Genomic DNA, 16,503 nt, shown 5'->3' on the forward strand with positions numbered 1-16,503 from the left:
TTTGGATAGAATTAGTTTTTTTTTTTCTAATCATACTATTAAAGCATCTTTAATGGGGTTCTTAAAAGATTTCTTAAGCAAAGGAAACCTATGTGACAATAATAAAAGTTTCTTAAAAATAAAATTTGTATTTTCTAAAAAGAATTGTAAGATATTTATTTGACACATAACAACACCATAATTAAATCATAATTAAGTGAAAATAAAAATATATAAAAATATAAGTTTCTTGAAGTTTTTTAAACTTTCTTATCATTGGAACAAGATTGTATATGAATTTTTTACAATAACATGATATTGTGGGATCAAAAAAATAACTTAAAAAATTTACTTAAAAAATTTCTATTGAGATGCACTTAGTACGATAATTAATTTTTGTTAGAGACCATAAACATATAGAAGGTGAGTATTTTTTTCTTAATATGATTTATCTCATGTTCAAATATTAACCAAGAATCAAATCTAAAGCATTTGATTAAGATATAAAATTCGTTATCACTTATGTCATTTTGGATTGGATTAGTTGATAGATAAGTTTATGTCAAATAAAATAAAAGTTGATAGACCAGTTCATAATTTTATGAAATGTTAAGAATAATTAGTATAATGTACTCTAATAATATATAATATATAAATATTAAACTGGTTAACCAATTGGTAATTTTGGTCGTAACGTCTTTGATGCGTTATTCTGAAGTCACGATTTGATTCTGGAGTCTGGCCACTTGCAAAGTGCAGCTCTTTCTTGGATTTTCTGGTGAAAGAAGCACTTTGTCCACAATTTTCTGGCATCATGCATCTTCAACGTCGAAGTTGCCATCAGTCATCACATGTGATCCAAAAAATGATTGAGTAATTGAGTTCAAAATAAAATCAGATTCCAACCTTAACGCAAGCGAATATGTAGATAAAATGGCAGTAGTCAACATCGCATAAGGGTGCTTAATTTTGGCCTTTTAATTTGCAATGTGAATTGTTGTGCACTCATTATTGCATTCCTATTTCCTCATCACATCCGGTTTAATGCAATCGTTTTCTAAATTCTAACGCTAGATATCATGCGGTTCAAAATGTGAATTTTCCTTTTCAAGGACAATATGGTTCTTAAGTCTTAACAAGTCAAACAATACAAGAGTTTTATAATATCAAATATCTATAATTTTCTATAGAGATAACATTTTTGAGACATTTTATCTTTTTAATTTTTTAAACAATCACTAGTTTCTTGTTTTTTTTTAACTACCATATATATACTGAAATCAAGATTCTACGCGGTTAAAATTTTAGCTGCACATTTAATAAAAAAAAAAACTGCACAAAAATCAAAGCTTAAAAATGTTTATTTTTTCACGTACACACATACATATAATAATATTATGGTTTTACTTAATCAAGAACCTTATGGTTTTTTTCCTACATTATTCATTGTTATGCTTGATTATTATGACACTGTAAGCATAGAAAAATATCATGTGAAAGATGTTGGATTTTAAAAACTGCAAAAAATAACACGTACAAAGAAGTTTGGATCCGAAAAAATATGTCATATCCGGTTCCTTCTCTGAGCAAAAGGCAATGAAGAGAAACTTATAATAAAAGTAATATATATAGAGGGGGATCAAACTTGTAATTGTTGTAAACTTATTATATTAACCAAAGAAAATATTGATAATATTTTTTATCAACTTTTCGTGGATTATTTAGTGTTTTATATTTAACAATCTTGTAGCTAATTGTAAAAATTAAACTTATTATATTACAAGAACAAAATCTGAGTTCTGCGAGTTTTATAAATACGAAAAACATATTTAAGTACTGCATTCGTATTCGTATCCTGTATACAATAATATTAATAATTTAAAGAGTTGTATATGAGGGAAAAGAAAAAAAATATTAAAATGGGCTAATTGAGAGTAGAAAAAAGAAATAGAGAATGCCACTCAATAACGTGAATATTCAAATTTATAATAGTATTATTTACATTTAAAACTTAAAAGAAAAGAAATTTGTAAGATTTATTACATCACAAAGTATTCCTGAGCATATTAACACAACCAATCATCAATCAACACTTGTTAACGTCTGTAGGCGATCGTGTTACATACTATAATTATTTATTACTTCAAACGTGGCAGAGTTACATATATAATGCTTGCAAAAGTCATGAGTGGTTTGAATACGTCGACCATCCAGTGCCAGAGCACAGTCACGAACATTTTATGGTCCCTCATTTTTAGTATTAATTTTGTCCGTCTCTAGAAGAAGAATATTTTATGGTTAATAATAACAAAGATTCAATGAACGTTTTCATACTAGAAGTTGCTATATAGATAGTCAAGATGATGAAGTGTCCTAATCCTCCCGGATGCTGCCCATAGTATGATATGATATTATGATGGTAATGGTGTAATGTAAAAATATATATATATGGTCCAACTAATGTGAGGTTGAGAAAAAACAGTCCCATATTCTTGTTTCATGTTGTCTCGCATTTGCCATGGAAAACTTGATTTGGTTGGATAATCTCAACTATTACAGAAAGTTCACATCTTCTTAATTATTCTGTTATTCTAAAAATAAATGGAAGAGTTCAATGTATTTTCATGAGACCTTTCGTTGGTGATGAAGATCAAGCAACTTTCAAGAAGAAGAAAAAGACCTAAGTAAAATAACCCCTCAATTAAGCCAACAACAGACTTTAAGAAAATAAAAGCTAAAAGGGAAAAGTCTACAATTAGGCTAATAATACTTATGAGGAAAAATTAAAGAGACCTAAGAAGCATCTAAAGATAATCAACACATACCAGCTCAAGCCCAAGGTGGGAGAAGAAGATCCTAAGATGTTAGGTGCAGATGCTTCTAGTGGAAAAAGGTCCAACTTGGAGACTTATGGCCTTATGGGGCGCCAACTTATGGCCTCTAAACTGATTTTATATATGTTTTAATTGATGAGTTTATTATTAATTTCAGTTGTAATTTAGGGTTTTCTTTATAACAAAAAACAATAAATATAAACTCTTGATCATTTCCACACGAACACACCCCAATGGAAATGTATATTGGGTTAAAAGTAAGTGAAGTGGATTATAACATAGAAAATGGTCAGGTCAGCTTGGCCTATATTGACCCCTTTTACTTTTTTTTTTAATTTTAATTTATACAAATTTAAAAGAAAAAATAAAAAATATCAAATTAAAATAAATTTAATTAAATTCGAGCATACTTTTTAGTTTAGTCTGATCTCACGGACTCATCGAATCAACCCAAATAGATCTGATTCTATTTGGGTCAATATTTTCTTAGTCCAATCCGACTTAACCTAACAGGTCAACGGGCTAAGCCGATAAGTATAATCTATTTTGTTGACTCTAACGTGAATCAAGCATGATCCCTAAACTTTTATTATAAATTCAAATATCATCCACGATAAAGGATGAATAAAAGAATATTAAATATGTATTTAATCTCTAAAAATATGATATTTGAAATTGCTTCTAAGAAATTTTAATATTTTATCATTTTAAAAATATAAAAAATAAAACTAAAGAAGAATATATTTTAAAAAATAAAAATTATACTTAAGTTGAAAAAATATGCTGACATATTGATTAAAAAAAGGTATAAAATGTCAAATAAATTATATATAGCGAGGATGTAAGTGAGTTAATTAAACATGACGTATAAATTATTATAAATCTTTAATACTATTTTTCATTTTTATAGATAAAATAATAGTAATTTATATACAGAAGAGTTAATATAATTAAAGAATGATAGATCAAGACAAGACATAAAGAATATAAATATATTCAAACCCAAAAAAAGTCCTAGCACGTTAATTGAAGAAAGGTATGAATTGACAAATAATTTATATGCAGAAGGATTCAAAATAACATATTTAGAGAATGATATAGATCAAGACAAGACATAAACAATATAAATTATTTAATAGTTGTATTATGAATGAAACAAATCAAACATTATCTTCTTTTGCAAAAGCTGTTTTCAAACTTTAATTTTAATCATATTCTGTATTGATTTAATCATACTTTGCCCTCATTTCTTAGCAAATATAATTACATTTTCTTGTTGACATTTTTATTTAAGAAAACAAAATTCCATTTAATTCCATTATGTAAGTAGATATTTATATAATTTTTTTAACGAACACTCTATTAAGCAAAAAATAACTCTAAGCCTTTTGTTTTTCCTTTTCCAAAGTTGAACTCAAGTAAATAAGATGCGGTTGAGTTGAATTGCCATTGATTATGTGGAGGACATCTAAGCTTTTGCTGTCTTTTTTTGTATTTTCCCCTTAATAAACTTAAACCCGAACTTTATTCACATGACAAGAATAAATTAATAAATAATAAGAAAGCAATCAGGTGTAGAATAGTAATGTGAGCAAATGTTGTTTATGCATGATCTTGCTCTCGGAAAGAATCTGAAATCCATGTGTGGTGGGTAGAGAAGTGAGGACAAGTTTGTCTAGCTAGCTATGCTAATTCGTGTTCATAGGACATCATTAATTCACTATGCATAAAGCACAACAAAATTTACCTCTTTTCATGTATCCACTGAAAAATCTGTCCCTATTTTGAAAGATAAGGTCAGCATTCAAACTTATTTGAACAACAATCGCAACACGGTATAATATATATTGACATTTGAATTGATTCCAATTCACTTCACGTAAGAGGGGACGTCATCATAATTTACACTATTTTTATTTAGTAATATAAAATTTAGGTTAAATTAATGTATAGGTTCTTAAATTAGGTTAATGAACTATTATTTTTTAGTGTGTCCCTTGTATTTGTTTTTAAATTAGATCAATTGGAAAAAAACATACTCCAGAGATGTATTTAAAAATTGTCATAGTCAAAGAACCTAATTAAAAATTGTTGAGTCTTTATAATAAAGAAGACATATTGAAGGGACACAATGTGTAACACAATTTACAACCAGAACCACGCGGTCAACGATAAGAAAGTAAACAAGAAAAGCCAGCACCATTTACAACCAGAACCAGAAATATCCGAACAGGTTAATTAACCAATCCTCAAAATTCAATCATTTTTCTCCTCACATGAACACGAAATCTCCACTTTCACGTACACATACACATACATATAATAATATTATGCTTGATTATTATGACACTGTAAGCATAGAAAAATATCATGTGAAAGGTGTTGGATTTTAAAAACTGCAAAAAATAACACGTACATAGAAGTTTGGATAGTATGCCATGATCTGGTTCCTTCTCTGAGCAAAAGACAATGAAGAGAAACTTATAATAAAAGTAATATATATAGAGGGGATCAAACTCGTAATTGTTGTAAACTTATTATATTAACCAAAGAAAATATTGATAATATTTTTTATCAACTTTTTCGTGGATTGTTTAGTGCTTTATATTTAATAATCTTGTAGCTAATTGTAAAAATTAAATTTTACATATATAAATAATATATTTTCACTAAGAAGAGTAATTAGTTAATGAAACATTGGTAACATTAAATTTAGAGTGTTAAATGAATGCTTAAGTGTGTGAAAGGAATTAGAAAAGGCAACAAAGAAGACCATTATGCTTTCAAATTTTTATCATAATCTTTATAAGCAAACAAACACTAGTGCAAAGGATTTATCATCCTAATTAAACCAACCAACAACTTTTCATACATGACCATGCTGCCTCGGTCATTTACTATGATTGCAACAATAATAATCATTGTTCTTGCTCAAACACTTGTGGGGGTGATTTCACTTCCTGAAGCTGATAAAATAAGCAATTTGCCGGGCCAGCCACAGGTCGAATTTCAGCAATATTCTGGTTATGTCACCGTGGATGATCAACATCAGAGAGCTTTGTTTTACTACTTTGTTGAAGCTGAAGAAGACCCTGCTTCCAAGCCATTAGTCCTCTGGTTGAATGGAGGTATATATGTCTTGTTATGTATCAATATCATATACATCATTTTGTTCAGTTATTTATTTGTTTTGGAATCTGGCTTAAACCTTTTAAGACTCAACAAATCAATTAAGATGCTTTCTTGGTTTTGATTTTTGAAGGGCCCGGTTGTTCGTCGATTGGAGTTGGAGCTTTTGCTGAGCATGGTCCTTTCAGACCAAGTGACAACAATGTTCTTCAGCAAAATGATTATAGTTGGAACAAAGGTGAACCTTAAATCCAATGGTTTGTATTTATTGAGGATCAAAAGATCAAATATGCTCTCTAAAAAAAAAAAAAAAACAAAACTGCTTACCTATTTCATCCTTATATCACAGTGGCAAATGTGCTATACTTGGAGTCACCAGCTGGTGTTGGATTCTCTTACTCCAGCAATAAATCTTTCTATGCCTCAGTGACAGATGAAATTACAGGTTCTTTTTCACTTCATTTTATGTAGAATGGCATTTAATTAGAAAGGGAAGAATCATAGTTTCCATACATGCTTGAGATTTTATTAAGTCTTTTAGACATTTACTCAAGAAGCTGACTATGATCTTGGTTTTGTACAGCTAGGGATAATCTTGTTTTCCTACAGCGTTGGTTCACTAAATTCCCTGAGTACTCAAACAACGACTTCTTCATTACAGGGGAGAGCTATGGAGGTAAGAATCAGATATAAATGAACTATATATGATATATTCACTTTGAAACTAATAAAATAATGCACATCTCACACTTGTTTGTAGGTCACTATGTTCCACAGCTTTCACAACTTATTGTTCAAACCAAGACCAACTTCAATCTCAAGGGGATAGCAGTGAGTAGAGAAGGGAAAATCTGAACAATTTAAATATAAAAAAACCATTTGATTTGTTTGAAAAATATAACAGGATCATATATATGTGACAATTGCAGATAGGGAATCCTCTTCTTGAGTTTAATACTGATTTCAACTCCAGATCTGAGTACTTTTGGTCTCATGGACTGATATCAGATTCAACATACGAAGTCTTAACTAGAGTCTGCAACTTTTCCTCAATTAGGAGACAAATCCAAAATGGGAATCTTAGAGGCGTTTGTGTAAAAGCAAATAAGCTATTGAATACTGAGATTAGCAACTTTATAGATAAATATGATGTCACTCTCGATGTTTGTTTGTCATCAGTAAATCAACAGGCTTATGTGCTGAATCAACTGGTGAGTTTCATCTACTTTCTGCATAGGCTTGTTAATTCTCACTCTCGATATTATTCTCACATTTCTTTTGCTTAATTGATTTCATCTCTGGTTCAGCAAGAGACACAGAAGATAGATGTTTGTATTGGTGATAAAACAACCACATACTTGAACAGAAAACAAGTCCAAAAAGCTCTACATGCTAATCTTGTTGGAGTCACCAAATGGTCAACTTGCAGCTCGTAAGTTTTGTTGCTTCAAAGTTGACACATTCTTGAGTCTTTTAGAGACAAAGATGTTCATGTTCACAAAATTAGGAAAAGTAATTAAGGTGTGAGATTTTTATTATATATCTATTAGACTCCATTATTTTGTTACTTAAAAGACTAAAACATTTCCATTATATATCTTTTCTTCAGTTTTCCTAAATATGGTAAATAATTTGCATGATCATTAAGCAACACATGAAAGTTGATTTTGACAAAATATATAAAACTAATATATATGCATATTCCATCTTATTTTGGGGTCCTTTGCCCACCAATCTTCAATCTAATTTCCCTGCTCTGCATTCTCATTTCTCAAGCACAATTGGTCGCCTTTTATTTCTGAGACTTACATCTCCTGCTAATGATATCTTCCTTATGTGACAGAGTTCTGCATTATGACTATCAGAATCTAGAAATACCAACAATTCCTATTCTAGGGTCACTTGTTAAGTCTGGCATCAAGGTTCTAGTATACAGGTAATTGAATTTGTTAAATCACTGACATTTTGCTAACTCCATACATCAGTGAAGAGCACTTTTGAAGCAAGCAAAATCATTTCTCTATGCAGTGGAGATCAAGATTCAGTGATTCCATTAATAGGTTCGCGATCTCTAGTGAATGGATTAGCCAAGGAAATTGGACTTGATACAACAGTGGCCTATAGAGCCTGGTTTGAGGGAAAACAGGTTAATGTTAATACTTGGAATGCAATATATCTTCGAAAAATTCAATGCCTCTATGCACTGCCATTTAACTCAACTTTGATTTGTTATATAAAATTTCAGGTGGCAGGATGGACAAAGGTATATGGGAACATCTTATCATATGCCACTATAAGAGGTGCATCTCATGAAGCTCCCTTTTCTCAACCACAGAGATCACTGCTGCTACTTAAAGCATTTCTGGAAGGAAAGCCACTACCTGGTGTTGCATAAAATATGAACAGATTTAATTAACACCAGGCGTTGTTATTTGCCGCAATAAGTAGAAATGCTTTCAAAATCCACACAGAAACTGATTATTGCTATTGGATCATCTTATGATTGTTATGTTCTGCTCTCTACAATTCTATGCTTTACTTTCTTTCTGAACAATGTGCTGAAGGTTCACAGGATGAAGTACAAGGACTGAAATTTACAATAACCAAAACATACTAAATCTAACCGATTGTACCCGTGTTTGCTGAAAGTAGGCCGTGAAAAAAAATCCAAAAATTTAAAACAATTTAAACAGGATTTAATGGTCATGCACCATCAATGCGGCAGCTTTTACACTGAAGATCAATTGGAAATCAGTGTTTGTATGACTTAAGGTAATGATTGTAAATGTCAAAAAAATTTATCATACCTTATTTAATAGTCCAAACTTAATTTAACTTTTACTAACCCTATGGTGTCACAAAAGACATACTTTAGCCATGCTTGTTTTAGAAACAAAATGAAATCTACAAATCATTTCAAGCATAAAGTTTTGAACCAGTGGACAATGAAAAATCCATATGAATATGTTTTCTAATCTTTGCTCGTTCTATCTTTCTTCTTCTTATTCTTTTTATGAATATTTGCTCTTTCTAAAGTTTACCATCTTGTTTGCACCAAAGTATCTGTTGAAGGCCTTGAATGTGTGTGTAGACAAGTTTATGTGTATGACTTGTTTAGGTTTGTCACAAGTTTCATTTATTGTATGGGATATTAGAAGGCAATAGTCTACTCGAAAACAACTTAAGTAGATCTCAGTCATGCAGTTTATAACAATTTTGAAAATCTCAACCTTTTTCTTGGGTGACTTTAAAACAAAATCATTTGATATTGTTCTATATTTTTATTAGAAAAAAATATGGACCATGGGTTCGCTTACTTAATTGCAACCTGTAATGGATGGACTATTCTAACAAATTGTCATTGTATAACTGAAGGGGTTGCTATTGGCCACAACAACATTGTTATTAGCTTCACCCGCATTTTTAAATATTCAAAACCATTCATTCCTACATTGTGCAATGGGATCGTACTTTCTTTGTACAAGTGGGGTGAAAAAAGAAAATAACACAGCATAAGTATGATTTTATTGCATATTGTACACCAGAATCGTACTACTGTTATGTAATGTTTTTTTTTTTTTTTTTTGCAAAAAGACGAATGTCGCTGCACCGAACTCATTGAGAAGGAGAAGCGCCACAGTGGTGTTTGGACATGGTGGTAGTGAGGACGCGCGGCGGAGAGGACGGAGGTGCAAGGGTGGTTTTGCGGTAGTCGCGGGGCTGGAGCCGAGAGTGGCGTTGGGGTCAGATCGGACCGGGGTGGGGTGTGCGCGTTGAGGAGGTCCCACGTGGATCTGGCCGGAGTGGGGCTGTGCGCCGTGGTTCTGGTATTTGGTGAGTGGTGGTGGTGCGCGTCGTGGAGGAGACGGGGTATGACGGTCGCGCGATGCGGAGGTTGTCGGCGGTGATGATGGCTGCGCGAGTTCAGATCATGGGTTAGGTGAGAAGAAGGTGAAGGAAGGAGGAAAGGATAAAAAGATCTTTTTCCTTTTTATTGTTGGGCTAATAGCAATAATGTGGTTGGGACCATTATCAACTTGCTAACTAATAAGCGTAAACAAACTCAATCAAAAAATGTATTACCCCACATGCACAAACTCACATATACTATCTCTATCATACAAAATGAATAATTTGAGGACCAGTTTTACAATTTTTTTAGCATAATTTTGGTTAAATTAAATTGCAGAATGATAATTTTTACTTTAAGTTTGTGAACCATTTTTTTCAATTAAATCCTTGAAGTTGCATTTATTTTTTAATTAGTTCCACGTTTTGATCTAACTAAAAATGATCAAATAGTTATGAGAATTTTAGATTTTTTGTTGGTCTAGATAACATGAAACAATCTTGTTTGAATCAAGCACGATCATTATGAGTCACAAAATTTTTTCTTTTAAGTATTTAATGCAATTACATATTTAGGAATTCAAACTCAAGACTTTTGAACTTAAATAATCTCACGCTGGTTCACACACTCGGTGATAATAAGGACCTGCAAATTAATTTAACTTTAATTTTGATAATGTAAAGAATTTTATATTGTGAATTAATTAAAAAGCACCTTAGTTAGTTATGTGAGATTTTTAAAATATAATTATTATAAAAGTAAAAATCTTATCACATGGGAACTTATAATTAGACAATATTATAAAGAGTTTTACACCGAATTTTAAATTCAATTCAATTTTTTAATTTAATTTGCACTAATTTGCTTAATTTTTTTGTTCTTCCAAGTCAAACATAAAAGACAACAAGAGAACCATATGTAATCCAAATTCTCAAGGAGATGGATTAACAACTAATTCCACATAGGCGTAATCGCCACCATTTTGTTTAAGGCGTGGACTACAAACATAAATGTTACTATATCAACAGAACAATTAATGACTTGTTCCTTGTTTGTCATAATCCCTTGCATTTCACCTTAATCCCCCCAATTAAACAAACAACATCTGTGTATGACCAATTGACCATGTTACCTCATTCATTTACTATGATTGCAACATTAATTATTATTCTTGCAGAAACACCTATGGGGTGAATTCAATTCCTCAAGCTGATACAATAAGCAATTTGCCGGGGCAACCACATGTCAAATTTCAGCAGTATTCTAGTTACATTACCGTGAAAGACCAAAATCAGAGAGCTTTGTTTTATTACTTTGTTGAAGCTGAAAAGCACCCTACTTCCAAGCCAGTAGTCATATGGTTGAATGGAGGTATATACATTGTTACAACACAGGGTTAGAGCCTGGACTTCGAGGGCCAGTAACCTCCCACAACCAAAAGAAGAAATAACTTGGTAATTTTTCATTAGCTTGCCTTATTACATAAGTCCTATATTTATAGCAAAATTATAAATACCAGATTTTGGAATTTTGCAGAAACATGATAATAACATAATGTAGTGGAAACGGAATTGGAAGGCAAGCAGGAGACAAGGTTGTTAGGTCAGCTATCAAGGCCGTTAGAGGTAGTCCTTGAGGTACCCAAGTTTGGTGCTCTTTCTGTTGGGCCTTTCCTTTAGTCCACCCTTTTGCTCCTTCTTCGTAACATCCATTGTGACTTGTAAAATCACCTTGTCCTCAAGGTGATAAGCTGACTTTAGCTGATCCCAATCTTTCCATGAAGTTTCTTCTGGCAATAGACCTTCCCATTGTACCAACACCTGAAGTTTGGAGTTAGTGTCCTAGCGAGTACCCAAAATTACTAAGGGGACGATGATAGGTTGGTTGTCAGTGGCCATGGCGGCTAAAGGCAAGGGCACAATGGAGTTCGTGGTGGAATGATGAAACGATTTAAGCAACGAATAGTGGAACACAGGGTGGATATATGCACCCTCAGGTAACTGGAGTTTATAAGTCGTTTTTCCTATGCGTTCCAAGATTTGGTAGGCCCATAATATTGTTGGAAGAAGAAGATTTTATTTCATTTGTCACACCAAATACAAGAGTATGATCCTCTATTTATACTAAAATAGAGTGACCACTCACATAATTTGTTTATTCAAGAATACTAAATGCTCACATAATTGCTTATTCAAGACTTTGTAACTCACAACCTTACAACTTTCATCTTCCACAATTTAAGGCTCATAAAACTTGTTATTATTATTTTTCTAATTAATATCTAACAAATATCTCTTAGCAAGCTTCGAATAAGCTTTGTAAGTGCCAGAAATGGTGGACTGTCGGTGGGGATGTAATTTCACCATGACCCAATCCCCTTCCTTAAAATTTTACATCCCTTTGTTTATTATATTCATTGTTTCTGAAAATGAGGATAGGGGTATGGTCTTACATTCACTGGTTCAGAGTATGGGAGGAGGTGGATATGGTGATTTGTGGGTCGCGATGGAGGTAATGACAATGGTGACTAAAAAAAGGGTGTAAATTGGGCGATGAGGTTCTGGATTGGAGATGGTAGGTGGTCAGTGTTTGTTTGGGTTGGAGGGAGGTTTGTCGGGGTAATGTGGATGTGGAAATACGAACTGACTCCCTCTTTGCGAAACAACCGACAAAGTTGTGGTGGGGTGATGAGATGTAGAGAAGAGTCTATGTCCCCTTGGAATTCAATAATGCGCCCATCACAAATAAATTTCATAGATAAAGTATTATAGTCCATCAACACTAGGCCAAGTGATTTAAGCCATTGTACACCTAGCACAAGGTTTGCACCACACAATGGAAAAACATGAAGATCAACAACGAAGGTAATGTCCTGGACCTATATAGGAGTAGCTTTGCAGGTATGACTGTACATCACTATGCTGAGTTAATTTGAAATCTATTGGAGTTGGAGCTAAAGTTGAGCATGGCCCTTTCAAACCGGTGACAACAATGTTCTTGTGAAAAATCATTATAGTTGGAACAATGGTGAACCAACAATCCAACAACTTTGTAAAGTGGTCAAACTTCATGGTTAAATTATTCATATAGTCTTGTTTTAAGTATTAGTTTTAGTCTTATATAGGTATTAGATTTCATCTTAAAATCAATTGGCATTAAGTGAAGTTGTCCAACAGATATATAAATTGCACTCCAAAGAATGAGGCAGCCGATGTGAGACTTGGATATTTCCCAACAATAAGGACTAAAATTTAAAATGAGAAGAAAGCCGTGGGAATCAAATGAATAGATTAATCAAACTTCTATATATGTTTTTCCATCTTAGTTTAGGGTCCTTATTCATCAATCTTTAAATTAATTTCCTAGTTTATCATTCTTTAGCAAGTCTATCATTTTTCTACTCCCTAAATGCTTCCATAGTATGACACCTTTATATATATGCCTCCAGTTAAGACTATGTAGCTTGTGTTACAGTGTTCTCCATTATGACCATCGGAATCTAGAGATAGCAGCAATTTCTATTCTAGGGTCACTTGTTAATTCCAGTATCAGGGTTCTGGTATACAGGTAAGCGAATTTATTCAACCATCTACATTTACTTACCTAACTCCATGTACATTACATGTTTACCTACCTACCATGATTCATCAAGGCATAACATTTTTTAAGCAAGCTCAAGTCATTTTTCTCTGTGCAGTGGAGATCAAGATTCAGTTATCCCATTACTGGGATCGCGATCTCTGGTGAACGGATTAGCTAAGCAACTTGGACTGAATACAACAGTAGCTTATAGAGCATGGTTTGAGGGAAAGCAGGTTAATACCTAGAATGCAATATATAAATATAGAACATCTTGAATAACATTTTATATCAATCTTAACCATTGGTTGCAAACTACAAAATTCTATATAATTTAAAAATTAATTGATATTTCATTGCATTATAATATTATTTAACTAAATTGTAATTTTAATCTTCCTATAATTTTAAATTTATAATTTTGGTCCCCTTATTTCTAAATCAAGACATTTAGTTCTCTAATTTTTTAAAAATAAGCAATTTTGATCCTCTCCTTAGTTGACTATCCAAAGTTAACTCAACGTATTGATACTGTTATAACGTTTATGTAGACTTTTGACATGACGCTTATGTGATAAAAGATTAAATGAAATAAAAAATAAAAAAAGATCTTAATAGTTAAACTCATAACCTTTTATTGAAAGATTCAAAGAAAAGATAATAGATCAGTGACACACTTGTTTTATTTATTTAACTTTATAAACACTATTTTATATGTATAATTAGTCAAGAAATATTAATTTTTTTCAAATTATAAAAATTTATGAATTAAAAAATTAATTTAATATATAAATATTTTTAATTTTATTATATATCATCTTATATATTTTCTTAATAGTTTTCATATTTTTATTTTTATTTAGCCAATTTATAATTAAATTTCATAAATTAATATATAAATTGATTTTAATATACATATTTTTTATATTCTAATTATATAAATAAATATAATTTCATCAATTAATCAATTAATATGTAAATTATTCAAATTAAGTAAATTTATTTTAAGATAAATTATTTTTATTCTAATTATATAAATTAATGAAATTTGAATATTTAATTTCTTTAGGAAACTTACATCTTAATATTTTAATTTTAACTATAAAAATTATTTAGTAAATAATTTTTTAATACCAATTATATAAATCAAGAAAATTACATAAATTAATATGTAAATTACTTATATAAATTATTTCATGTAATTTATATAAATTATGTAAATTAATTTTTATATATAAATAATACAAATTTTATTTTAATTATAAAATTAATAAATTTTAAATTTAAATTTTAGATTATTTAAATATTATTTTAAATTTACGTAATTTGTATAAATTACATAAAATAATTTTTTTTAAATAATCTATATATTACTTTTTGTAATTTCTCTTAAATTTATAATTAAGTAAGAACAAATTTTTATCCAAATAAAGTTTATAATAAAAATAAATGCATGCAATATTAAATATTTTACTTAATTTATAAATTTTTATAATTTTAAAAAAATTAAAACTCTTGACTAATGATACATGTAAAATAGTGTTTATAAAATTAATTAACCAAAATAAATGTTTTAGCTTTTTATTGCTTTGTCTTTAAACAAAAGGTTATGAGTTTACTTTATTCAACCTCTTGACATATAAGTGCCATGTCAATCGTCTATATAAAGAAAAGATCTAAATCGTGAATTTAAAATTATAGAATAATTAAAATTATTTTTTTATAGGCTTCATTGCAATAAAATATGATGTTTGACATTTAAGCATACTTCATCTGTTTAAATGATGCATTTTGAATGTCTAAATTATCCAAAATTTGATGTTCATAATCATCAAGATAATATAAAATGATAAAACATCTTAATATTATTTGAGAATAAAAATTATTGTTATAACCCCTAAAAGGATTTTTCTTAGAATCATTAGTAAAAATGATAAAATGAATCTGATGATACATTTGAGTAATTAAAATTTTTATAATTAATAAACTAAATTTATTGTTATAATCGACAATTTTTACAAAAATGAACTCGTGACCACAAGCTAGTCCATAAATATATTCTAAAAAAAATGGATACTAGATATCCTGGTATTGAGATCTATGGAGTTCTAAATATGTTATAGCACAAGTGACAAGTAGTTTGAGTTTTTTAAGCATATGTCAAGAGTTTAGTTTTCCAGAGGCTATGTGAATAGAAAATCACATGTGGAGAGAGAAGTTTCTCCTTAACTAGTACTCTATTTTCTCCGGAGATTAGTTTCATAACTTTTGATTTTGGAGAAAAGATAATAGATTATAATCTTTATGTGACCATTGTATAAAAAAAAGAGTTGGAATATATAGAACTTTGGTTTCCTATTTATATTTTAGGTTTTCATCATTTATGTATAAAAATTTCACTTTGATCTTTTATAATATTTCTATTAGACTAAATTACTCCTTTTGTCAACTCTTTATACTGATGATATTAATTCTGACTAACCTAACATCTTTTACCATTTATCATGTGTCATCCAAATTAAGAAACCAAATGAAACCTAAAATATAAATAAAGAACCAAAATTTTATTTTAATCATATATATATATATATATATATATATATATATATATATATATATATATTCTAATAAATTGGTTAATGAAATTTAACTTTAGTAAGAAGTTATTAAAAGTATTATTTTATCACATCTTATGTTACTAAATATATTATTAAAAAAATCTGCACATCTAAGCCATTCCACTCAACCATGATTTGGTATATTCTAGGTAGGAGGATGGACACAAGTATACGGGGACATCTTATCATATGCCACCATAAGAGGAGCATCTCATGAAGCTCCCTATACTCAACCAGAGAGATCACTCGGGCTACTCAAAGCCTTTCTGGAAGGAAAGCCACTACCAAGTATAGAATAAAATATGAACAGCTTTTAGTTACACAGGTGTTCCTAATTTCTTTTACCACAATAAGATAAATCCTTCTAAAATCCTCACAGAAACTTATTACTGCTATTGGATCGCCTTTAATTGTTATCTTAGTGCTTTCTATTTTTTTTGTTTTGTTTTTGTTTCGAATAATGAGTTAAAGGAGCAAGGGTTGTAAGTGTGAGATTAGGATTAGCTATGTATAA

The 16,503-nt window shown here is 30.3% G+C and overlaps 2 protein-coding genes and 1 long non-coding RNA gene across 3 annotated transcripts; 2 read left to right on the forward strand and 1 right to left on the reverse strand.

Annotated features, from left to right (window-relative positions):
- Positions 1–1,990: 1,990 nt before the first annotated feature.
- LOC121174107 (uncharacterized) lies at positions 1,991–3,122 on the reverse strand. Its single transcript, XR_005889887.1, has 2 exons — positions 2,805–3,122; positions 1,991–2,255 (listed from the first exon to the last, which is right to left on the reverse strand). It is a non-coding gene; the product is annotated as an uncharacterized lncRNA (long non-coding RNA).
- A 2,217-nt stretch (positions 3,123–5,339) lies between these two features.
- LOC100799900 (serine carboxypeptidase-like 45) lies at positions 5,340–8,520 on the forward strand. The gene is made up of 10 exons (XM_026126970.2): positions 5,340–5,941; positions 6,076–6,180; positions 6,292–6,387; positions 6,526–6,618; positions 6,703–6,773; positions 6,872–7,153; positions 7,250–7,374; positions 7,786–7,878; positions 7,971–8,088; positions 8,188–8,520. The coding sequence occupies exons 1-10, from the start codon at positions 5,686–5,688 to the stop codon at positions 8,335–8,337; spliced, it is 1,389 nt and encodes a 462-aa protein (XP_025982755.1). The 5' UTR covers positions 5,340–5,685; the 3' UTR covers positions 8,338–8,520.
- Positions 8,521–9,594: 1,074 nt separating this feature from the next.
- Positions 9,595–16,288, forward strand: LOC106797390 (serine carboxypeptidase-like 45). The gene is made up of 7 exons (XM_014771669.1): positions 9,595–9,650; positions 10,970–11,163; positions 11,353–11,429; positions 12,259–12,303; positions 13,241–13,359; positions 13,490–13,607; positions 16,139–16,288. Exons 1-7 carry the CDS (start codon positions 9,595–9,597, stop codon positions 16,286–16,288), a joined length of 759 nt encoding a protein of 252 aa, XP_014627155.1.
- The last annotated feature ends 215 nt before the right edge of the window (positions 16,289–16,503 follow it).

Source organism: Glycine max, chromosome 19 (assembly GCF_000004515.6).
Source record: "Glycine max cultivar Williams 82 chromosome 19, Glycine_max_v4.0, whole genome shotgun sequence".
Taxonomy (NCBI): Eukaryota; Viridiplantae; Streptophyta; class Magnoliopsida; order Fabales; family Fabaceae; genus Glycine; species Glycine max.

Coding starts and splice junctions, on each gene's coding strand:
- LOC100799900 (XM_026126970.2), top strand. CDS start 5,686: ATGACCATGCTGCCTCGGTCATTTACTATGATTGCAACAATAATAATC. Junction 7,154..7,249: donor CTTATGTGCTGAATCAACTG/GTGAGTTTCATC, acceptor TCTCTGGTTCAG/CAAGAGACACAGAAGATAGA. Junction 8,089..8,187: donor CCTGGTTTGAGGGAAAACAG/GTTAATGTTAAT, acceptor ATAAAATTTCAG/GTGGCAGGATGGACAAAGGT.
- LOC106797390 (XM_014771669.1), top strand. CDS start 9,595: ATGGTGGTAGTGAGGACGCGCGGCGGAGAGGACGGAGGTGCAAGGGTG. Junction 9,651..10,969: donor GGTGCAAGGGTGGTTTTGCG/GTAGTCGCGGGG, acceptor TTATTCTTGCAG/AAACACCTATGGGGTGAATT. Junction 12,304..13,240: donor ATTTGTGGGTCGCGATGGAG/GTAATGACAATG, acceptor ATATGCCTCCAG/TTAAGACTATGTAGCTTGTG.